This window comes from Myotis myotis, unplaced genomic scaffold (assembly GCF_014108235.1).
Source record: "Myotis myotis isolate mMyoMyo1 unplaced genomic scaffold, mMyoMyo1.p scaffold_m19_p_18, whole genome shotgun sequence".
Taxonomy (NCBI): Eukaryota; Metazoa; Chordata; class Mammalia; order Chiroptera; family Vespertilionidae; genus Myotis; species Myotis myotis.
The window spans coordinates 21472093-21497549 of NW_023416322.1; the positions used below are offsets into that span (position 1 = coordinate 21472093).

The 25457-nt window shown below is 37.2% G+C and overlaps 2 protein-coding genes across 12 annotated transcripts in view; one reads left to right on the plus strand and one right to left on the minus strand.

The window, feature by feature from the left end:
• Nucleotides 1-25457, minus strand: part of RALGPS2 (Ral GEF with PH domain and SH3 binding motif 2) — a 130787-nt gene that overhangs the window by 29029 nt on the left and 76301 nt on the right. The gene's annotated exons all lie outside the window — the stretch shown is intronic.
• Nucleotides 67-20971, plus strand: ANGPTL1 (angiopoietin like 1). 2 transcript variants are annotated; one of them, XM_036342248.1, is made up of 5 exons: nucleotides 67-499; nucleotides 4977-5822; nucleotides 17034-17227; nucleotides 18478-18748; nucleotides 20343-20971. In XM_036342248.1, exons 2-5 carry the CDS (start codon nucleotides 5003-5005, stop codon nucleotides 20528-20530), a joined length of 1473 nt encoding a protein of 490 aa, XP_036198141.1. In that variant the 5' UTR covers nucleotides 67-499; nucleotides 4977-5002; the 3' UTR covers nucleotides 20531-20971. The 2 variants fall into 2 exon arrangements, with proteins under 2 accessions (XP_036198141.1, XP_036198142.1); XM_036342249.1 differs by lacking the exon at nucleotides 67-499 and having other exon boundaries at nucleotides 4894-5822.

Below are 25457 nucleotides of genomic sequence, written 5' to 3' on the forward strand. Positions count from 1 at the left end.
ACTCCCGCTGATCCCACTCCCCGCACTCCTATTTTAAGGCCACAGAGAGGAAATCCTAGGGAGGAGACTCCCCCACGCCCCCAGTCTCCAGCAATTTTTTGGTGACGTAAGATGTGGGCTGAACCCGAATCTACTGAGAAAGAGGGAATCACTATTCAAGGGCACTGTATATACAGTCTGGGTCAGCTGCAGCTGGTTACAGCGTTTCTCCATGTGGCAGACGGAGCAAAGCCACAACGCTTTCTCTGCTGGATTAAAGGCAGCCCACAGACCAGAACTTCCACTCCACTACTTAAGATTACATAGGTGGCTTGTCAAATTCGATTGATTAGCGTTGTAAGAAGAAAAAGAAGTTCCTTATTACAGCCTGGATTCAGCAGCCCAAAACAAAGATGCAGTTGCCATTAAAGTCACAGATGAACAAACTCCTACACTGATTTTTAAAAGCAAGAATAAGAGCGGCAAGTTTCTGGCTTTGCTTTATCAACAGATGCAAAAGGTATTTTAATGCTTTTATTTTTACTTAAAAATTCTAATGTATGTCAAAATGCATAATTATTTTACATCTGTCATAGAAATTTCAAAATCTCTTATTAAACAAAGAATTTTGGAATACACTAAAATTTATTTAATCTGGAAAAGTTTTTGTTTTTCAACTTTATGTAAAACCTGGTCATTACGTACTTTATGATTAATGTGTTATTTTTTAATTTAATGATCTTTAGTGACATGCTTATAGATTAATGTATATATGCTGGGTTTCAGAAAACAAGTGCTATCGTGACACAAGATAGAAACTTTAACGTAAAGATTTATGTGTAAAGTTTATATGTTTGGCATAGTGATGAAAAACAAAAAAATACAAACTTAAAGAAAAGTTATACACATTAGTCTTCACATATCTACAGGGTGTGAAGATTTATATACCATTAGATATCTTAAACTACAGCTAAAAAACACAGAAGATATAAAATTAACTGAAAGTCTTTGCAACACACCTCAATTATGGTATAACCAATGTCAGCAAAAATTCTTGTAATGATTTAAGACAGATCTATGATATTTGTTAAAACTCAAAATTTTAAATATCTTCCCAGGTTTACATGTAACAGTAATTTAACTTGGGTAACAGAAATAAAAACTATTATAACTAAAATAATTAAAAAAGCGAAGTTATTGATACATAACCCCCCTAAAACCTTATAGATTAGGATTGGGGAGAAAAAGAAAAAGCGATATAAGTATTATGTAAGTCAGCATTAACAACAGAAAGTAAGACCCCAAAGATAAAGTTACTTAAATACATGGTTAAAAGATAGAAAATATATGAATGTTATATAGAAATAATTTTGGTAACCATAAGCAATGACCTCAGATACGCATGCTATCATTCTTTCAATATTTCATCTGGGGGCTTTAATTGTATTGTGAGAATTATTAACAATAAATGCCTGGTTACTAATTAGTAAGCTTTAACACCAAAAACACTTGTTATGATTTGGGGATCCTCTGTCCTTTTAAACATTCAAGATACTAACTGTAAGTATCTTCAATAAGCAAATAACAGTAAAGCTAAGATTTCCCCAACTTTTCATGTCCTTTCCGTAAACATTCTTAACTCTAAACACTGGGAAGATCTCTGTGAAATGTGTTTCACAAGAGATTCTGATAAAATTCCCACGCAATACTGGATCTGAAATACTTGCCATCTTTTCATCGTTTGCTATGAAAAGTGCAGGACCTCATTAAATCTCAATTCTTACTGAAGCCTGAGAGTAGCATTTAATCTAAAACCCAAAGCACACAGACAGCTAGTCTCTTCCTAGAACACAATACACAATCTGGAAGTTCTTTATCTAAGGTATCTTCAATGCTTCCTAAATTCAAGTTGGCTGCCTCCTGCTGTTTTCAGGGCATGACACAGACAGTGAGGTGCCTCTATACGTTTCCCATCTGAAAGGAAGTCAATCCTACTTATGTCTTCTCTCCACTAGCCGACAATGTAGCAACTATGAAGAGGAAAAAGTACCAATAAAGTTAACACAAAGCATGGAAGACTTTCCCCCCCAAAAACAACCAAGCAAAGACAGATTTAAACTCAAGTATACTGTAACTAATTTATAACATTCTCTTGGGATCTAGGAAAATTTTTAACATACACAGAAAGGTTTTATGAGGTAACACAGATTTATGGATCTTTCACTTTTAAACCTGAACATATGTGGGAAAATATTAAATGAGAATGTTTCAGAAAATGTAACAGTAACTGTATTTTTAAAACTAGTTCTTTACCCATGACGTAGCTCAGTCTACTATTTAAAAATTTGGCTCCTTACTCTGTTTTAGATGACAACAAAGTCGGTACACTTTAGTAAGGATAAGGGTGTTGTATTTATTTTTAAAAAATTTTAATTGCCTCCTTTAAATACAAATTTAGGTCAGATTCTCTTATGGTAGACAGTGACTTTGGTTATGATTTCATTGTACAGGAGCCCATACAGAGCTAAAGCAGACAGAATACACCTAAAGGAAGCTATTGCTATTTTAATTTAGATTCGTATTTTCACATCTCTGTTCTTCTGTGAAAATACTGATGTAAAGTCACAACAGTCCTGGATTATACGCTTAGTTGTTGTAAAAAATCTGTGTCTGGAAGGAACTCAAGCTTTTCAAATAGAATATTGTTCATAAAATTCTACTTGTTTTGAACTTCACACTACTTTCTAAATTTTTCTTGTTTTGGTATCTTATTTCATAGCAGATTATTAAAATGATTTCATGATCTAAGAAATGAGAGGACTTGAGCACTAGGACAGTAACCACAGGAGAAATCTGTGCATTTACCCAGGAGGCTGAGGGCTTCTATTGTACTGCCCTCAGTTTGTTTTATTTATTTTTGCCCTCGGTTTTTAAATTAAACCACATCTGAATTTCATGAATCCGTAAATATAATGAGAAATCTTGCATTGGTTTTTGGTGTCGGTAACTCTACGTAGTAAAGTCCTTTTAAAAATAAAATAGAAGACTCTTAAACTCTAAAATATCAGAAGGCAAAGTATGAAAACAAAAAACAAAGTATTCATCGACGTATGCTTTTGGTGAGCAGTCAGCAACAGAAGGTCTTTAATATACATATGTAATATTATTATGCTCACCCTTACTATCTAAACTATTTTGTAAAAAACCAATAATTCCCCACACTCCAACCATTCTTTATTTTCATTACCCTTCTCCCCCCATTTTGTAAAAAGAAACACAAAGTTATGACTCCTCTGTTGTTATGAATGACCAGGATAAAAACCACGGGTCTAGAGAAGTCACAAGAAGATCTGAATTCCACTTGAGTGTTTTAGCTTCTCCACAACTTTATTCCTTTGCAAAATGGTGTGATGCAAATAGTTAACATGTGCCAAGCAGACATAAATATAGGGGATTGTTGTAATGCTGCTGATAGAAAAAGGAGAGAACGTGTTGCCATGTGATGTAGTGGTTAATGAAAAATATGGACCCTAGAGTTTCTGCCTGGGTTCAAATTGTGGCTCCATCTCTTAGGAGCTGTGTGACTCTGGGTGAAGCGCGTAACTTCCGGCTGCCAGTTTCTTCATCTAAAAATGAAGATCATATTAATCTACCTCCGAGGTCTGTAATGAGAAGCAAATGATTTAATACATGTGAAGGGCTTTAAACCATGCCTGGCATTTGTAAGTATGATGGCGTTGTAATTGTCGATAGCAGGCATAAACAACCTGGGCCCTAGCTTCTCCAATAAATGACACTTGGGTGGAAAACAAGCAGAAAAGCTCTGTGTTAGTGTATCCACTGCCATCCTTCCAAAAGAGCAGACAGGATTGCAGTTTACAGGAGAGGTGGGCTATACACAGCAGGTGCTGATGACCTGATGGAGGGACACGTTCTCTCTGCTGCTCCTCTTTAGGGAGGTAGCTACAGAGAAAGGGAGAGGCTCCGGTTCTTGTAACTAAACTAGTTCTAATGAAAGTTTCCACAAAACTATAGCATAGAGGACAAGTATTTCTCATCTGCCACAGCAAAAATGAAACATCCTGGGCAAGCACACATTCAGTGTGTGTGCCACTGCTACCAACCCTCACTGAAGAGCCCGGGAACCTGAGTTCTTGACCTGCCTCCAGCATCACCTGCTTGTGCGGCCCAGGCCTTCACCATGCACTCGGGCCCAAAGAGGTTCTCGACTGAGGTGCTCTCCGAGGCACTTCCCAACTTTAACAACCACACTCAATTGCAGGTAGTTCCTTGCCTTGGTAATGGTTATAGAAAGGTAACATTTTACTAAAAAGCAATTCAGGAAAACCCGAGAATGAACCTGCTGAAATATATATAAGCTTAGAGCATATATAATATTATGGTTGAGAAACACGATACCCACAATAATGACTATACACATGCTATCATTCTTAAACTTGTCCCCAATCCTAAAAGGACATCCTATAAAACAACAGCAACAACAAAACGATGCTAAAACTTTCCCATTTTAGATTTACCTAAAAATGTTTATTGAATTTGATAGTTTATAAAGGTATTTAACCAGAGGGTTAATTGAAACTGCACAGTATAAAATATAAAACATCGACTAGTAGTCACCTAGTAACTTTAACACTAGTTAGGGAACAATGTTTTAATTAATGCCTTACAAATATTGTGTGCCATTTTAAGAGTTTTCAGGTAGTAAGTGAGCTTTTTAAAAGTCAGAAAAGTCTCTGATTAGGTGCCTCTGCCCACAGTGGGCAATCACTGAGCTGGGAAGAAAAAGCAGGAAGGTGGCACTTGGAAAGGTAGTCTCTGAAACAAATGCGAAGGTACTATGATACTGAACTTAAGAAATTAATAACTTTAATTCTGGTCCAATTTATTATTAGATATTCTTTTTTTACATCATTAACTTTCAAAGTAGATTACTATTTATTCCTTTTACTTCTTCCCTTCATTGGCTTGTTTTTTAGAAGGCGTTACACAAGCTCATTTCAAAATGAAGGCTTTTATCTGGACCCTAATTGTGCTCCTCTTCCTATTAACGGGCACCGAACACTGTAGAGGAGAGTTCAAAATAAAAAAAATAACCCAGAGGAGATATCCTCGTGCCACAGACAGTAAAGAGGAGGTAAAGAAATGTGCGTACACATTCCTGGTACCTGAACAGAAAATAACGGGGCCGATTTGTGTCAATACCAAAGGGCAAGATGCAGGCACCATTAAAGACATGATCACCAGGATGGACCTGGAGAACCTGAAGGACGTGCTGTCCAAGCAGAAGCGGGAGATAGATGTCCTGCAGCTGGTGGTGGATGTGGATGGAAACATTGTGAACGAGGTCAAGCTGCTGAGAAAAGAAAGCCGGAACATGAACTCGCGAGTTACCCAACTCTACATGCAGCTACTACATGAGATTATTCGGAAGAGGGATAACTCACTTGAACTTTCCCAGTTGGAAAATAAAATCCTCAACGTCACCACAGAAATGTTGAGGATGGCAACAAGGTACAGGGAGCTAGAAGTGAAATATGCTTCCTTGACTGACCTTGTCAATAATCAGTCTGTGATGATCACTCTGTTGGAAGAACAGTGCTTGCGGATCTTTTCCCGACAAGAACCCCATGTGTCTCCTCCTCTTGTCCAGGTAGTGCCGCGACACATTCCTAGCAGTCATCAGTACACTCCTGGGCTACTGGCAGGTAATGAGATACAGAGGGATCCAGGTGATCCCAGAGATTTAATGCCACCACCTGATCCGCCGACTTCTCCCACCAAAAGCCCTTTCAAGATACCACCAGTAACTTTCATCAATGAAGGTGAGTTACCACTTACTTTAAAAATGGAAGGTGTTAATATGTTTTATAGTTGAGGAAACAATACTCATTTTGGTGAAGTAATTATACATAATATTAAAATTTCTATTTTTATTTTCTACTAAGAATTGAAAAATAGATCTCTCAGCTCTAAGACTATAAATAAGTATAAATAAGTTTTCACTAGCAAAAAACCCCCCAAACTCCAAACCTAGAATTCATCCTAAGATCTCTACCTCTCTTCCTTAATTTCATTCTTTCCTCCATTCAGTATCAGTCAGTGATCTAGGTGCAAAAATAAACCATTCATCTTTGTTTCAGTTTGGTAAGCTCATTGCTAACTCATGTGTATTCAGAGTCCGAACCCCAGTTTTGATCCAAACCGTTTGTGGGAGTCTAGAGGATAGGACCTTCCTCAGTCACTAGCTGTGTGGCCTTGGGTGGGGTGGGGAGGCAGAGAACTGCTCCATGCCTCCGTTTCTTCATCTTTAAAGTGGAGGTAACAACAGTGCCTGGAACTCAGATGTTGTAACAGCCTGTCAACTGGCCTCCATAACTCCATTTCATCTCTCCATGAAAATATATTCTACATTGCCAAAAAATTTGTCTTTTTTAACCACCACTTTGATCACATCACACTTCTGCTTGTATGTTCCCCAACTGCAAACTGAAAAAGTCCAATTTGTTTAGCCGGGTAAGACTAATATCCTCAAAAGATCCATCCTACTTCTTTAGCTCTCCTTCTGTTGATTTCCTTTACAAAAACCGCCCGCTTCAATAAAATGGATCAAGTCACTGTCTTCTTACTATTCAAATTATAAGGCCCAGACTAAAAAAGGGAAAATAAAATAATAAAATAAAAGTAGCTACTCCTCCTTGAAGCCCCTGTTGACTCCCATAGGCTTGAAGTGATTGCCTCCCTCCATGAATGTCTCTTCTCTTTGTAACACATTTCCCATTAGCTCTTGCATTACCAGTTATCTTCACATGTACACACAGGACCTATACACATCTAAAAAGATGCCTTCCTACTATAAGCTCCTTCCCGATCGATGGGTATTGTGTCTCATTTGCAGATGCTAAATAGATGCTGATTGACTTGATATTACATTCTTTTTTTTTTTTTTAAATATATTTTATTGATTTTTTACAGAGAAGAAAGGAGAGGGATAGAGAGTTAGAAACAACGATGAGAGAGAAACATCGATATGCTGCCTCCTGCACACCCCCTACTGGGGATGTGCCCGCAACCAAGGTACATGCCCTTGACCGGAATCGAACCTGGGACCCTTCAGTACGCAGGCCGACGCTCTATCCACTGAGCCAAACCGGTTTCGGCATGATATTACATTCTTATACAGCTTCTTGAAGTTGTGTCATTTCAAAAACCTTCAAGAAAGTACTTTATGCAATTCTATATACTGGATTCATTCAGTAACAATAGGCTAGAGTACCATTAAACTGTGTAAGTGCTGATCATTATTACTATCTCCACCACCTTTGTTTTCCAAAGGAAAGATATGTAAAAAATGATCCACTGAATACAGAAAGAAAAAAATATTTATTTTGTATATTCTTTTAAAAATGTATATATTTTTGTAAGCTCTTAATGTACACAAAATCAGTTGTACATATGATTTATGAATAAACATAATTGAAGCGTGTGGATTTTAATAAACTGGTGGGTGCATAGTTATGTACACATGGAGACAACCGTCATGGAGTATTTTCTGTGGGTGCTGAATGTTAAGTGGATGGCATCACTTAACACTGCATGAATGTTAAGAATGAATACTCACATATTCATATGCTGACACACTAAACATGCTTATCTGAAATGAGATATCAGTTCTAGGTTTTATTATACATTGAGCTGTAGTGCAAGAAAAATCTAGTATTACAGAATTAAATTCCAAGCTCGGGATTCAGCATATCAAAAGTCCCATTAAACAGACTTTTGCTTTAATGAAACAGTGATATATATCCCTACTAAACCAATACTTAATGTAAAAATTAAGAACAGGCATAACTTTTTTCTGTTATTATTTGTTGTTATAAGCAAACATTTTTAGCTATTTTATTCTATAAATGTCGGTCTCTGAAATCCAAGGACATATTAATTACACTATAAGAATGTTCAATAGTACACTAATGAATATATAAGAAAAGTGCACAGAATTAAGAAAATGTGTTTTCTTTGTTACTGACCTTGGGTAAGTCACTTTGCCTGTCTCTGTTTACTCATTTGTACAATGAGCACTGGTTGGACTGGATGATTCTAACACCCTTTCTAGTTCTAATATTCTGTGATTCTTATCAACTATAACTTACTACAAGAAACAATAAACTAGTTATTTTCTTAATAATGTGCTAAACTCTCATAATATCCTATGCCAGACTGGAAAATATGTCTAAGCTGTTTGGGTACTTGCACAAAGAATGCAAAGATGGGGGGCTACTGCTGTACTGACATATGCTTCGAATACCAAGAAGCTCAGATTACTGGTGTCTACATGTAGGTTGTACATTATCATTCTAAAGTCTAAATACATCATTTTATGTATTATTTAAAATGTGTCTTAGCCAGTCACAAAAAGTCAAATACGTGTAATTTTATTTTTTTGAGGTACTTAGAAAAGTCAAATTCATAAGGACAAAAGGAAGAATGGTGGTTGCCAGGGGCTCGGTGAGGGAGGGAATGGGGAGCTGTAGAATGGGGCATAGAATTTCAGTTTGCAAGCTGAAGAGAGTCTGGAGATTGCTTGCACAATAATGAGAATGTACTAATGCCACTGAACTGCACGCTTACGAGTGGCTAAGTTGGTAAATGTCATGTTATCTATATCTTACCATCATTTTTTAAAAAAGGTTTTTTAATGACAGTCAGTTTTATATTTTCTTTTAAATTGGTCTTTAAAAATTGACAAACTTATTATGAACTTACAGCAAGTAATGGCATAATTTTGTTAGTTCAACATAAATTATCTCCAGGAACATAACCTTCCCTCTACCTTAAAAACAAAATGTTTGGGAATGACTACACACTGGCAAATTGCCATCAATAAAACTCTTAGCTGTTAATGATATTCAGTGGCTGCACTTTAGGTCAGTCTTTTATAGAAGAAAACATCACTCTTTCACAAATGGTAGCATTATAAAAAATAAGTTTATTCCTTACAGGTAAAGGGAGTTGGGAGTTTCTCTACAGTGTGTTAGAGCATAGACCTAAAAGTCAAGAACCTTGGATTTGGGCAAGGCTTTTCTGAGACCTGGCTGCCCCTTTTGTAAAAGATATTGTTGTGAGGATTAAATGAAGTGAATCATGTGAAAAAAATGATTTGTGTGTGGTCTGACCATCACTGATTATTAACTTTTGTGGGTGCACTTCTCTGTATGTGCTTTGCCGTGACATGTAAAGGGATATAAAAGGTGAGCTTAAAAAAGTTAAACTTGAAAAAAATAATTAAAAACTAAAAATATGCTGTTAAGTGCATAATAAGCTAATTTTCAATGATTTAAAATGTTTCTTATTCGTAAATTTTAAAGATGCAATTGGTTTTAGTGGAATACTTATATTAACAGTTAAAACAAAAAAACTAAAGAAGTCTGGTTAATAAGCAAAGGACCCATCCTACATAATAAAAGGCTAATTTGCAAATTGACTGAACAGTGGAACAACCAGTCACTATGACATGCACTGACCACCAGGGGGCAGACGCTCAACGCAAGAGTTGCCCCCTGGTGATCAGTGCACTCCCACAGGGGGAGCGCCACTCAGCCAGAAACCAGGCTCACAGCTGGCGAACACAGCAGCGGTGGCAGGAGCCTCTCCCGCCTCTGCAGCAACACTAAGGATGTCTGACTGCTGGCTTAGGCCAGCTACCCTCAGGGAGCACACCTAAGCTGTCAGTCGGACATCCCCTGAGGGCTCCCGGACTGTGAGAGGGCACAGGCTGGGCTGAGGAAACACCCCCCCCCCCCAGTGCACGAATTTCATGCACTGAGTCTCTAGTTAGAATATAATTCTATTAACTAGTTATGAAAAACAATAGGTTAAGTTCTTTAATAATTTGAAAAATAAAAGCTCAGGTTGGTAACTGCATTTTGAATTTAAAGATTAATGAACAAAGTAAATCATATTATTACAAGAAAGAATCTATTATCCTTTAGCAAGTATCTGCCTCAAACTTCCCATTCCAGAAATGCTGTCAAATATACGTACCTTATACTTAACTCACAACCCAATTAAAGAGTTTACATTTCAAAAGATTTTACTTGCTGAACAATTATCTGAAAGCTCTAAATTGGTGGGTGTTTCTTTGTGTGGTTTTTTTTTGTCCTGTTTCTCCTATCACAAAGAGAACAGTATTCGGACAAAGAAAGAAAATAAATGAGAAATTTAAAAACAAAAAGGGCAGGATTCTCCTTTTAACTTAGGTAATTAGTTTGTAGAAAAAGGGCAGGTATGTTAAAGTTGATTCCTAGCACAAGTGCTATTCAAAGTATGACATCTTTTTTAAAAAAAATCTTTACCTGAGGATATGTTCCCACTCATTTTAGAGGGAGAGAAAGGGAGAGGAAAGATAAATCAGCTGCTTCCTGTACACACCCAGCCCGGAGATGGAACCCGAGACCTTCCAGTGTACAGGAAGATGCACCAACCCACTGAGGCACCAGGCCAGAGCTGAAATCTTTTATTTAACCCTTAGAGTGCCAACCAATATCCTAGGAACTATGCTAACATTGCCAAGGCATTTTTGCTGATTTTACAGCAATTTAGGAAAAAAATTATGAATCGCAAGTAAATGAAGTTACTTACATATTCAATGTCTTCCACAAAATCGTCATTTTCACAGCAAGAATTGACATATTTAGCAATATCATCATCACTAGTAAAAGCAGACTTAGAACTGGACACTGCAGGAGGAGCTCAATCGCGCTCCCCGGCACTCTAGGGGTTAACCCACTGCTTTGTTCAAAATATGGGTTCTTCATGAGACATACTCACTGGGAAATTACAGGTCAATATTTTTCTTTCTATGAATCAGATCTATTAACTGGAGTTTGTTAGCCCTGTACAAACTTTAATCATCAAAAAAACTGAGGAGGAAGAGACTGGTCCCTCAAATTCCATGTACAAAATTCCAGTTTCTTGCCTAGAAAAGAATCAAGTTGTGTGTCATGGAAGATTAAGAATATCACAAGAAGAACCAAGATGGCGGCATAGGTTAACGCCGGAGTTTGCTGCCTTGAACAACTACTTCAAAAGTGAAACCAAAAAACGGAAGGGACATCACCCAGAACCACAGGAACGCTGGCTGAGTGGAAGTCCTACAACTAGGAGGAAAGAGAAACGCATACGGACACTCAGAGGAGGCGCAGTGCTGAAGTCAAATTCTGAGGTGCGGAGTGCGTGGAGCGGGCTGGCGGCGGGGGGCGCGGTTGGCGTTTTCAATCGGGAGGGAGTCGCAGACTCTGAGCTCCAGATACAGGCGAGTCTTTAGGGACCCAGACTCAAACGGGAGAAGCGGGACTGTCTGGCTTCGGTCAGAGCGAGTGCAGCTTTCTCTCTGAGCTTTGCAGCCGGTGCTGGGACTCAGAGAGGCAGAGCCCCTGGGGACAGGACTGAGAGCCGCCATAACTGCTCTCTCCGGCCCACCTTGTTGATCCTGTGCGACCCGCCCCGCCCAAGCCCTGCACACAGGCATTTGCCGGATAGCCTCAGGCAAACGCCAGATTAGCACCTCCCTAGAGGACAGAAGTTCATTCACTGCTGACACAGCTGATTCTCATAGCCACTTGGCCTGGAGGTCAAACCCTCCCTGGAATTAGCTACAACAATCAAGATTTAACTATAAGACTGCGAACAAAGACCACTAGGGGGTGCACCAAGGAAGCATAACAAAATGCGGAGACAAAGAAACAGGACAAAATTGTCAGTGGAAGATATAGAGTTCAGAACCACACTTTTAAGGTCTCTCAAGAACTGTTTAGAAGCCGCTGATAAACTTAATGAGATCTACAAGAAAACTAATGAGACCCTCGATCTTATATTGGGGAACCAACTAGAAATTAAGCATACACGGACTGAAATAACGAATATTATACAGACTCCCGACAGCAGACCAGAGGAGCGCAAGAATCAAGTCAATGATTTGAAATGCGAGGAAGCAAAAAACACCCAACCGGAAAAGCAAAATGAAAAAAGAATCCAAAAATGCGAGGATAGTGTAAGGAGCCTCTGGGATAGCTTCAAGCGTACCAACATCAGAATTATAGGGGTGCCAGAAGATGAGAGAGAGCAAGATATTGAAAACCTATTTGAAGAAATAATGACAGAAAACTTCCCCCACCTGGTGAAAGAAATGGACTTACAGGTCCAAGAAGCGCGGAGAACCCCAAACAAAAGGAATCCAAAGAGGACCACACCAAGACACATCATAATTAAAATGCCAAGAGCAAAAGATAAAGAGAGAATCTTAAAAACAGCAAGAGAAAGAAACTCAGTTACCTACAAGGGAGTACCCATACGACTGTCAGCTGATTTCTCAACAGAAACTTTGCAGGCCAGAAGGGAGTGGCAAGAAATATTCAAAGTGATGAATACCAAGGACCTACAACCAAGATTACTTTATCCAGCAAAGCTATCATTCAGAATTGAAGGTCAGATAAAGAGCTTCACAGATAAGGAAAAGCTAAAGGAGTTCATCACCACCAAACCAGGATTATATGAAATGCTGAAAGGTATCCTTTAAGAAGAGGAAGAGGAAGAGGAAGAAAAAGGTAAAGATACAAATTATGAACAACAAATATGCATCTATCAACAAGTGAATCTAAGAATCAAGTGAATAAATAATCTGATGAACAGAATGAACTGGTGATTATAATAGAATCAGGGACATAGAAAGGGAATGGACTGACTATTCCTGGGGGGGAAAGGGGTGTGGGAGATGTGGGAAGAGACTGGACAAAAATCGTGCACCTATGGATGAGGACAGTGGGTGGGGAGTGAGGGCGGAGGGTGGGGCGGGAACTGGGAGGAGGGGAGTTATGGGGGGGAAAAAAAAGAGGAACAAATGTAATAATCTGAACAATAAAGATTTAATTTAAAAAAAAAAAGAATATCACAAGATTATTCAATACAAGAAATGGGTTAATAAAATTCCTATTTTAAAACAAAGGTACTTCTATACCCATTAAACCACTATGAACAAATTCCTAAATCATGTCAATTAATTTCTGATAATATTCAAATGAACAAGTTATACTTGATCTCTCAAAAAGAAAACTGGTCCTTCTACTAGTTATTTAAGAATTCCCACTCTGTACTGTTTCCTACAGTACAGAGAAAGTAGTAAAATATGTATTATAAGAATGATTTACAACCTTATTCTAGAGCAGAAAGTAAATGAGATATGTAAGTAATAATGAGAAACTATTTCTGCCAAGATCAACAGTGCACACTGGCTAAGACAGATTAATGGTTTATTTATAAAATAAATATAAACAAATACTAAATTCTTGTATTTACTATCTTTACTGAGGAGAAAAAAGGTAACAATAAGCACTACTTTTATTAATTTTATCCACATGTACTGGAGAAGAATTAACTAATTTTTCCTGAGCCTCTCTTTATATCAAATAAGTCTAACAGGCATCCACCTTGTAAATATGAAGCGCACTGAAAAAATGTGGGTTGAAAATTAAAGTTGAAGATCATTTTAAATTTGCACAAGTGGAAGTCTTGTCAAATCAAAGCTGGATTTAGAAAACCCAGAACTCTTTCATTTGCTTCAATATCCAAAGGCATATTAAATAGCAGAAAGAAAAAGGTATTTTATAAATGTTCTGTCAACATTCAAAACCTTGGTATTTCTAAATATTTTATAGCATTTCCCTGGCTGCTTTGGCTCAGTGGACCGAGCATTGGCCTATGGACTGAAGGGTCCTAGGTTCGATTTCGGTCAAAGGCATGTACCTAGGTTGCAGGCTTAATCCCCTGCCCTGGCCGGGGCGTATGCAGGAGGCAACCAATGGATATGTCTCTCTCTCACATCAATGGTTCTCTCTCTGTCTCTCCCCATCTCTTTCACTTCTCTGAAAATCAATGGAAAAATGTCCTTGGGTGAGGATTAACAAAAAAAATAATGATAAATATTTTACAGCATTTCAAATAACCTCATGAAAGTCAAAGTCATGAATATATACCTAAATATAAATTGTCCAAACTATACTCCAATGCATGCAGAGTAAATATTTACAAAGATGATATTCATGAACTAAACAATACAAAGGAAACTAAGCAAATTTCGGAAATGAGAGAGGTATGTGTATTGCAACAAAAACACTTCATGCAGACAGTAATCACACCACTGACAGGTTTTAAGACAAGAAACTCTGACCACTCTGAGTGACAACCTAGAAACCCTGGCTAACTTTGGAAATAACCATGCTGACTACTTCTAAACTGGAAGAACCCGTTTCAGCTCCAGTGTCCACCTCACAGGCTCTCAGTGGCACCATCAGTCACTCCCACTAGAGGCACGCCAAACTCGGAACTCCTCTGTGACACGGAGCCCTCCCCTCTCCGCCTCAGCACATGACTCATGTGTGGCCTTGATCAGACTTCCTACCTCCGCCAGCCTAACTACTAATCCATCTTTGAAACATAAGCTCCGATATAGGAAGACTCTGATCTCTTCCCTAAAAATCTGTGTTAGCTATTTCTTAGCTAGTGATCCCATGTACCTAACTGTGCACAACCTGGATGTATAACTCCATCAAAGCACTTGCTACGCTGTAGCGAATTCTCTCTTTACTTGCCACTTCCCCACTTTCCCACTACACTCTATGGCTGTTTCTTTCTTTTTTAAAAAAACTATACTTTATTGATTTTTTACAGAGAGGAAATGAGAGGGATAGAGAGTTAGAAACATCGATGAGAGAGAAACATCGATCAGCTGCCTTCTGCACACCTCCTACTGGGGATGTGCCCTCTATGGCTATTTCTTTACCGCTCGAGCCAAAACAGTTTCTAGCCTATAGCAGAAGCAGCAAAGACATTTCTGGAAAAATTAATGCAGAACTGAGGAAACCACTGTGGCTTTTTTTCATTTAATTCAACAAATATTTGAGTGCCTAAGTGGGTTTAAACTGCTCATACACAACCAAAAGATACAGTTCGTGCCCATGGGAACTTCCATAAATATATAAATGAGTATGTTACCATACATTACACAAAATAATCTAAGAATGGACTTGGAAATCACACTTCACTTTTCCTTCCATTTCATTCCCACATATGAAATTTAAATTATCTAAATTTCATCCTATCTGAAATACAACTTCCTACCTTTCTCTGACTTGACTACAATGCATGTTTCTGTAATGTGAAGCAGCTCATATGTGACTAGCAAAAGGGAGAATAGCCCTGGCCAGGTTGGCTCAGTGGATAGAGTGTCAGCCTGCGGACTGAAGGGTCCCAGGTTCGATTCTGGCCAAGGGCACATGCCTGAGTTGTGGGCTTGGTCCCCAGTGGGGGGGGTGTAGGAGGCAGCCGATCGATGATTCTCTCCCATCATTGATGTTTCTCTCTCTCTCTCTCATTCTTCCTTCCTCTCTGAAATCAATAAATATATTTTTTTAAAAAATAAAAAAGAGGGAGAATAATATCAGTAAAACAAAGGGGTCATTTTGGTTCATATGGGATTTTCCCAAGCATTTCATCAGTTTTATGCCGCAAGTTAACTGCAACTGATGACAAAGTATGCTAACAGCTAACACTGGCTGTTATTTTCAGTGCATGATTTTGCAGAACATGGATTTTTCAGAAATACAATATTTTGCTACAACAGAAATTTCTACTGCTACAGTAGAAATGACTGTGTGTTCATCTTTGAACAGCCACATTAAATCTATAAATTAAAAAGCATATATTTATTAAATTATTAAATACTTATATTATTAAATAAGCTATTACTATGTGTCAAGGTTAGAAAGGAGAAAAGGAGAGAACTAACAGTTACTGATAATGACTACTTTCAGTGTTGTATCAAAAGGCTCTAATAGCCCTGGCTAGTTTGTCTCAGTGGTTAGATCCAAAAATGTGGGTATCACAAGTTCATGAGTCAGACATTCTACAAATGATTTTACAAAATCCTTTGTCATTTGAAAAGACATGAAGAACTTATTAGTGAGTTAAAAAATGAGAGATTCCATAAAACTCTGAAATATAACAGCAGGTCAGAGCATGGACTCTGGGATGAGAAAGAAACAGTTTTAAGTCCAGGGTTTACTACCATATTTGATACGGGACCTTAGTCTATAGTAAACTGTCTCATCTGTAGAACATCTGTAAACTATCACAGGGTCATTGTGTAGATTAAATTTAAAGATTACTATTAGTCATAAAATCGATACAACTCTTTAGAAAGGCACACTGCCAACATTCCTGAAATGTATTCTCACGGACTATTTGTTGCATAGGGGGAAAAGTTAGAAGATTTTATACGTTTGGGAGACTATGGTTTATTTCAGGGCTTTTCAGTATTTAAGATGTGAATGTACAGTGTGAGTTTCCAAAAGGCTAATGGAACATTCAACAACTCTAAAATTCATCATGGCATGCTGTTTTTTACTATTTCAAAGAACTAGTGTATTCCACTGAAATCAAGTTTTAAAAACAGTAAACTGGGCACTATGCGGAACTGTAGAAGTTTCACACTCTCCTGATCCAGAAGATCAATCCCACAACATTTTTATAAGAAAATATGAAAAAATGAAACCTAAGAAGACACTTTGTGAAATGTTATTTGTAACAGCAAAAATCAGATAAAACCTCAATGTCCAATGTCAGCGGAATAAATAATATGTCAGCATCATAAGTACCTAAATGCAGACTATGGAAATGCTTGTAAAATAAAAAGACAGAATCCAACTTTCTATACGTGTTATGATGATAACAGTATAAAAACGTGTGTATATGTACAAAGGCTTGCAAGAACTGTGGAAAATGACACAAGTTAATGTTCTGGAGAGTGGGGCTTGTGCTAATCCTTTTACTTAGTTTTTAACTTTTATAGCATTGTGTACACAATAGACAAAAAGTGGTTTCTGTAAAGAAAGATACAAAGGTAAGGCTCCTGATTAAAAACTATTTTAATATGGCTGTTTTCTTATTAAGTTTCCAGCCAATCAATAATATTTTAATTACAGGTCCATTCAAAGATTGCCAGCAAGCAAAAGAGGCTGGCTACTCAGTCAGTGGAATTTATATGATTAAACCCGAAAACAGCAATGGACCACTGCAGTTATGGTGTGAGAACAGTTTGGACCCTGGGGGTTGGACTGTTATTCAGAAGAGGACAGATGGCTCTGTCAACTTCTTCAGAAACTGGGACAATTATAAGGTAAGTCAGTGAATCAGACAAGAGGACAGTAGCCATTCCATAAATTAGACACACAGGTAAAAAAATAACTATCCATGTTTTTCGTTAGTGACGTTTGTCAAAAAAGATGATTCTCATCTCTAGTTTTAAAGTAAAAATTAAAACATAAAAAGGAAACTGAAGATGCATTTTAAAATGGCCTCTTTCCATCTGGATGACTCATACATAATATGTAAGTGGTTCTTTGCAAAGACTTCTCCTAATTCCATTTTCTAAGGCAATGACTGCTTGTTTACAACCACATCTGTACCCATCATCAAGTATATTTAAGCAATACTATAAAGTATAGGACTTTAAAAAAATTACCCCTTTTCTAGGACTAATTACCTCTGATAAGCCATGCTAATGCCTTTTTTTTTTTTGAGTGGTATATATTTTTTAGTTTAAGGATGGCAGATGGTAGAAACTATTATTTTCTAGATGGTTAATAATTCAGTCAAAACTGTGAAATAACATGTGATTATTCACTCTTAGGTGATATTTTACTGGCAGCTAAAAATGAGACATTAATATATCCATGTCAGAAGTATAAATTATTAAACAAATACTAACAAGAAAAATGAAATTCTGCAGCACAACCTCCTTGAAAATACATTTAGTGTTAAGATAAGGTTTGCTGAACTTAAACACAATGGGAAGTGCTTACTGAAATGGGACCGTTATTTTTTCAAACATTAATCTACAATTTTTCAAAGGAGAAACTTTGGAGATTACTATTTTATCTTCTTATATTTACTTAAAATAGAGCTAAAGACGATTATTTGTTCTAAGAGATATTATCACTTTTATAGAATGATCATAATGTTAGATATCCTTTTGTTTGACTATGGTGGGGACAGTACATACTTTTAGGAAAAAATTAGCTCTTTGTATAATGAGAGCTATCAGGAACCCGTTTCAAGGATCTGGGTAGTTCATTAGTTAATGTTTCTAGCAGCTATGGGTCACTTTTATTCTCTTTTGCCTTTGTCTTATTTGTAGGGTTTGAAACTAGCTGTGCAAATAAATACTACTGACAAATTAAGAGAAAGCAAAACAAAACTAAGTGACTATGTGGGGGCTCATAAAGATTGGGTGACCTATTAAAATGGAATTTCACATTACCACTTAAATGGCCAATATCATTATGCTCAAACGTTCAAAACGTATCTATTAAAACATGTACTATCACTACAGTTATTTATGTACTCATGCTCTTTCTTAATGAACAGAAAGGGTTTGGAAACATTGATGGAGAATACTGGCTTGGATTGGAAAATATTTACATGCTTAGCAACCAAGATAATTACAAGTTGCTGATTGAATTAGAAGACTGGAGTGATAAAAAAGTCTATGCAGAATATAGCAGCTTTCGCCTGGAACCTGAAAGTGAATTCTATAGACTGCGCCTGGGGACTTACCAGGGAAATGCAGGGGACTCTATGATGTGGCACAATGGTAAACAATTCACCACACTGGACAGAGATAAAGATATGTATGCAGGTGGGTAGGAAAAAAGCTGATGTGCATTCTTTGTAGAATCACCATTTTCTGTGCATGAAATAGAACCTGTTAGTAAAGTGTACTGCACTAAAAATCTTTCTAGAAAGGTCATTTTGGACTCAGTCAAAAGGAATATAATCTGGAAAGGAACAGCTTTAGAATTTCTTCTATAAGGCAGCGATTTTCAACCTTTATCATCTCATGGCACACATAAATGAATTATTAAAATTCTATGGCACACCAAAAAACATATACTTTTTGCCAATCAGACAAAAAATAGGGATAATTTTGATTCATTCACACTGGACAGCTATTGTTGTATGGCTGCTGTCATTTTGTTATTTGACAATCTAAGGGAAAAGAGATCAGTGCCCCTGACTAAAGAATCAGGTACTGCGTTTTTAAAAATTCTTGCAGCAACTGGTTGAATATCACTGCTATAAAGAAATCTCAATGCATGACCTCTGTGAAGAGGTCTGTTGGTCTAAGTTGGAGGGATGGGAAATGGAAAGCAAAACAAAAAGGTATTCATCTTGAAATAAAACTGTCAACTGCCTAAAATTCATAACAGACACTAACTGGATACCTCCCATGTGCCAGGCTGGTGCCGAGGACACAGCAGTGAATAAAGTTCCTGCCCTTTGGCGCTTACGAGGGAGACAAATGACTTGTCAGATGGTGACAAGTACTCTTAAGAAAAATGAAACTCAGAAAGGGAAAAGAAAGTAATAGGAAGCAGGGGATGGGGTAGGTGCTCTTTTCTGTGAGGTGGCCAAGGAAGGTTATTGTGAGAAGTTATTTCTGAATAAAGAACTGTAGGGAGTAAAGGAAGAAGCCACTTGGGTATATGGGGAAAGGCATTTCTTAGCAAAGGGGAACAGCAAACAATTGCGACATATAAAAAAGGAACAAAAACGAGCTTTATTCAGAGGGGAAATTAATATTCTTCTCAAAATCAATTAGGCCACCCACATAAGATAACTTTTAATTTAATTTTCATATATTTTTTGCCTCCTTAACCCAGGTTTGGGGGGGAGATATCACCCCCCAAAATTGATCTATATTTCTGTTCAGCTGTATCCTGGAAAACAGCCTTTTTTTTTTCACATAGGCAAGAGAGGTAAAAAGGATGAGTGAAATAACTATAACGTATGCATTTTTTATAGAAACCCATTTAACTGACAGTCATACTGTTTTATATTATTTTTGAGAATTCAATTTCCCCCAAACTTTACTCTCTTTAGCAACTTCCTATCTTCCCTTCCAATCTCTCTCTTATATGCAAACAATACTTGCATTTTATTTACCCTGCTACTTGGAAAATTAAATCACTTAACAACAACAACAACAACAACAACAAAACAAATCCTAAGCAAGCAAAGGGCAAGATAAGAAAGTTCCAATGATCTTTCATGTACTTAATATTTAAGCAACAGTAACAGAATAAATGAAGAAACAAAATTATGAAGATAAAGGCTAATGGAAATCAGTAAGGAAAATGTACTGTTCCACAGATAGAGTTAGGTTTTGGATGGTGTGCAGAGTACCACACTGAGAAGAAACTTACTCTGATAACTCTGTTTTTCCCTCAAAGGAAACTGTGCGCACTTTCATAAAGGAGGCTGGTGGTACAACGCCTGTGCTCATTCTAACCTGAACGGAGTGTGGTATCGAGGAGGCCACTACAGAAGCAAGTACCAAGATGGAATCTTTTGGGCCGAATACCGAGGCGGGTCATACTCCTTGAGAGCAGTTCAAATGATGATCAAGCCTATTGACTAAAGGGAGACAGTCTACAACTTAAATAGAACTCTGTATTTTTCAGGCCCTGAAAATGTAAATTTTATACATATAGTATTTTGCACAATTCATTTCTACAGATATAGTTTTTTAAACAAATTTTACCATACCTATAAAAGAGAATTTATGAATATAGTTTCATTTTCCCTCAATATACAGCAGAATATTATTAGTTTCCATAATCTTAGTTACTTTAAAAATTACAATGATAAATATGGGCAAGGCTTGTTTTTAACAATGTAAATATTTGCCACAAAGTAAAACAAACTTCAGCTTTATTTTAAATCAAAATTGAATACATGTTTGACATCTTTAACAATTTATTTAAAAACTTTATGAGATTTTTCTTACTTCCAATGAAAAGATATTTTTAAAGATTTCAATCAAGTCATACATTTTATTTATAAAAAATAGATAGGAGCCCTGACCAGTCTGGCTCAGTGGATACAGCGTCGGCCTGAGGACTCAAGGGTCCCAGGTTCGATTCTGGTCAGGGGCATGTACCTTGGTAGTGGGCACATCCCTAGTGGGGGGTGTGCAGGAGGCAGCTGATCGATGTTTCTAACTCTCTATCCTTCTCCCTTCCTCTCTGTGAAAAATCAATAAAATATATTTTTAAAAATAGACAGGAAATTAGAGAAAACTCTAGTTTTGCCAATAAAAAATACATTTTGCATTAAATAAAAGCTATTTCAAATGGAATCTGTGCCTTTCACATGAAATAACTAAATCTAAATTTGTAACAATATTATTTTATGCCAATTTCCCAAAAGAATTAAGTGACCCATAGTATTAAAATATATTATTTTTAAAACAAAAAAAATAAATGTAGACAATATTTAAATGGTCAATTTACAGAAACAGAAATATACAAATACTTTCTTTTGTATTATCTTCATATGATTTGCTGGACAAAATCTCCTGAAGTGCATTTTATGTTGTTATATTAGTAAGATACTAATATTATACAAATGCAGAATATTTAATGAGCCAATGGTCTAACAGAGATCTAAATTATAACTCTAAGCTTATTTATAAACTAGAGGCCCAGTGCAGGAATTTCATCCACGGGTAGGGTCCTATGCCTGGCCAGCGATCAGGGCCAATCTGTGGGGCAACTGGCGGGGTGATTGGGGGGCCCCTGTTGGCACCTGCCGTTGCTGGCCTGGCACTGCCTGCTTGCCGACCCCACCACCCCCGCTGCCGCCGCCAGTAGAGGCCTGCAGGCCGGGGGCAGCTCCTGTGTTGAGTGTCTGTCCCCTGGTGGTCAGGGGGCGTCATAGCAACCAGCCGTTTGGTTGATTTGCATATTAGGCTTTTATTATATAGGATACTTTCCCTGTCTAACTTACTGATCCTTACTATTTGGAAAAATCCTGCTATTCAAGTCAGGAAGCTTGGACAGCTTTGCAACATTTCTGCATACTTACAGGTAAGACTAAAACAACTGTAAGAACTTTAGGTGTTCCCCCAATACGGAGATTCTGAGATTCAACTGCTTCAGAGCAGAATCCACAGGGGTTTGGATAGTCCAAATCATTAATTCCATTTTATAATGTGTATGTCTTTAACTCATCTTTGCAACAACTTTATCACCAACCTTCTGAAACAACTTCCTTCCAAAAACATGTCCATGGCTTAGAGCTGACCTTCCCTTAATTCATTTGTGAACTACTAGCAAGATTTTAGAGAAATCTCATCAGACTTCTGCTCAAACAAAAAGAAAATCCAATCAGAACTGAAGACTATCATTTATTTGAATAACTTAAGTCCAGTAAAACATGACCAATGTTTTTCCTCTGGCACATCTCAAAATAAAACTTCTGGAGAGAAGGTAAGAGAACATTAAAACCTTTTCATGGTATTATTCTTTATTTTACCTATTCCTCTTAGAATGGTTTTCAAGGCCCTCCCCACCATCCCCAGAACTCCCCCCACCCCTGAAATATCTGCTATAAGATTTCTGGGAGGAATTAGATATCTAATTGTTATATCAAATGTTAGTTAAATAATACTTCACTAGGGTATTTCATTTTTTGACACAACTGTAGCATATCATGTGAACATCCAAAACTCAATCAAAGCAAGTCTTACAGAATTTTCACAGAAGAGGAATATTAGTAACACTAGAATGATGTCAAAGTCAACCAACAAACTAGAAAACTGGGCTGAATGTTAAACTGCCTTGGCTGCTGGGCCTTCTCCTCTCCTTCGGAGAGCTGACACAGCTCTGTTCCGGAGAGCTAAGGACAACTTATGCGAGTGAGCTCCATGAGAGGAGGGAACAAGAAGCAGTGTTATGTAAGGACTGAGGGTAGGTTCTAAAGCCCAAACTGCTTGCATTTGCCCAACTCTACCATCTACTAGCTGGGCTACCCTGGGTAATTTATATATCTTGCCTCAGTTTTCTAATCTATAAAATGGGGATAACAACAGTACCTTGCCTAGACCACATGATTAGTGTGAAAATCAAATGACATAATACATGTGGCAAAACATTTAGAATAATGCCTGACACAGTATGGACTCAGTGGACTGTAGCTATCAGGTTACCACTCATCTACGTACTTTCTGTAATACTTATTATGGTGCCTTGCATAGAGTAAGTGATCAATACATGTGCTAAGAGAAATAATATCCAAGTTTTCAGGCACAAAATTACACTGGCCTATGATTGTCATTATAACCTAATAGAGCTATGTCAGCTACTATGGCAGATAGGAAAAAGACTGAACCATAAAAAAATAAAAATAAGAATTAAGGCAAGAATAGCCATAGTAGGAATTTCAACCTAATGGGGATCTTTTGTTGTTGTTTTTTTTAAATTCTCATCCAAGGGTATGTTTTTCATTGACTCTAGAGAGAAAAAAAGGGAGAGGAATAGAGACAGAGAAACATCGACTGGTTGCCTTCTGTAAGCACAATGACTTGGGGATTGAACCTGCAACTCAGGTAACATGCCTTTGATGGGGAATCGAACTCATGAACCTTCCATCCACGGTTGATGCTCTAACCACTGAGATATACAGGCGAGGGCCTAACGAAGATCTTATGAGAGAGTCGACAGGTTGCCTATGTGGCAGGAAAGGCCTAGTAGCTAGCTACTTCGCAGGTTACCTGGAATAAAAACGTGGTTGCCTCACCTTCAATAAGATTGAGCTATAACTTTGGAGCTGGCTTAACGAAAGACTTTTTTTTTTTAATTTAATTTTTTTTATTGCTTAAAGTATTACAAAGAGTATTACATATGTCTCCTTTTTTTCCCCCCCGCCCTTGACAATCCCCTGGCCTCCCCTACCCACCCCCCCCCAGTGTCTTATGTCCATTGGCTATGCTTATATGCATGCATACAAGTCCCTGAAAGACTCTTTATGTCAGTTACTCTTAATAAATGAAATGGAGCTTATCCTAGAAAGGATTTAGACTGTGCCATTCTCAGTGAGAGGCCATCAATGCCTAGGAAACTTGGCATCTGTGAAGTCGACTTTTAAAACTTGAGATTTTGGATAATGCCAATATTAGACACCACCTTGAAATTTAGTTAATATCTATAAATAAACATATCCTTAGGTTTCAAGCCTGGTAGAGTATAAAGACCAAATTTTCGGTCTAATGTTCACTTGAGAGTTATGATATGAGAATGCTAATTCTTCTAGCATTATTGTTCTTAGGTCTCCTCCTGGTAATAATATAAAAAGCCTGTAAGAACTTCTGCAATCATGAAAATGTTTTAAATTATTTGTAAATGTAATGCAATACTATTTTTATATACTTAATAGTAAGTTAAAGATTATTACACCCTGACACGTTTTTAGTCTTTTATTTTAGGGCCTAAGAGAGATAACCAAGTAAGAAAGGATTGCTTCCACTTATAATGCCATAATTCCACCCTCTACCTCCAAAAAATCCATCTAAAAATAAGCTCACTTTTCAATTTTATCAGTGGGGTTAACAGTTATTATATTGTAGTTCTACAGATAATTATAAGGAAGATTAAAGAATGAACTAAAAGTTTCAATCTACATACAGCTGCCAAAATATTGATATAATTTCATATTGTTTTTCTTGAACTATAAATGAATTACTTAAAATGCATATCTTTATAAGTCAATTTAACCTCCCTTGTCTAAGTTTCTCCACTTGTAAAATATGAATAATATCACTTACCTTATAAATTGTTAAGAACTAATTTATGTAAGTACACAGCATCAGGCATATAGTATTAAATACTGAATAAATGTTAATTATTAAGATTTTTATTATTTCCCGATTGTTGTGTCTCAGTGGTTGAGAATCAATCTATGAACCAGGAGGTCACGGTTCGATTCCCAGTCAGGGCACATGCCGGTGTTGTGGGCTCAATCCTCAGAAGGGAGTGTGTAGGAGGCAGCCGATCAATGATTCTCTCTCAATATTGATGTTTCTATCTCTCTCTCCCTCTCCTTTATACTCTATGAAATCAATAAAGATATCTTAAAGAAAAAGGTTTTTATTATTAATCTCCAATTTTTTGCTTAAAAATATTACAAATTATTGAAACATCAATAGTTGGAAGCACCACTGGCAAAGCTGCTGGAACTTGGGAATCACATTATATTTATGACTGAGATGCAGTACTGTATAGTTGCTATACATTATTTTTTTTTTTTTAAAGAGATAGGCTCTTAAAGAAAAATATGAACATGGGAAAGAAATTAATGCAACCCTACCTCCAGCCTTTTTATATCATAAGCTAATGAGTGATCTAAAATAAACTTCAGAAATTATGTATACCATTAAAGAATGTTAGAGGAATTTTAAATATATAAAAAGAATAAGAGGTCAACCAAAGGACTTGTATGCATGCCTATAAGCCTAACCAATGGACACAGACAATAGGGGGGTGAGGACATGAGTGGGGGGCTGGGGG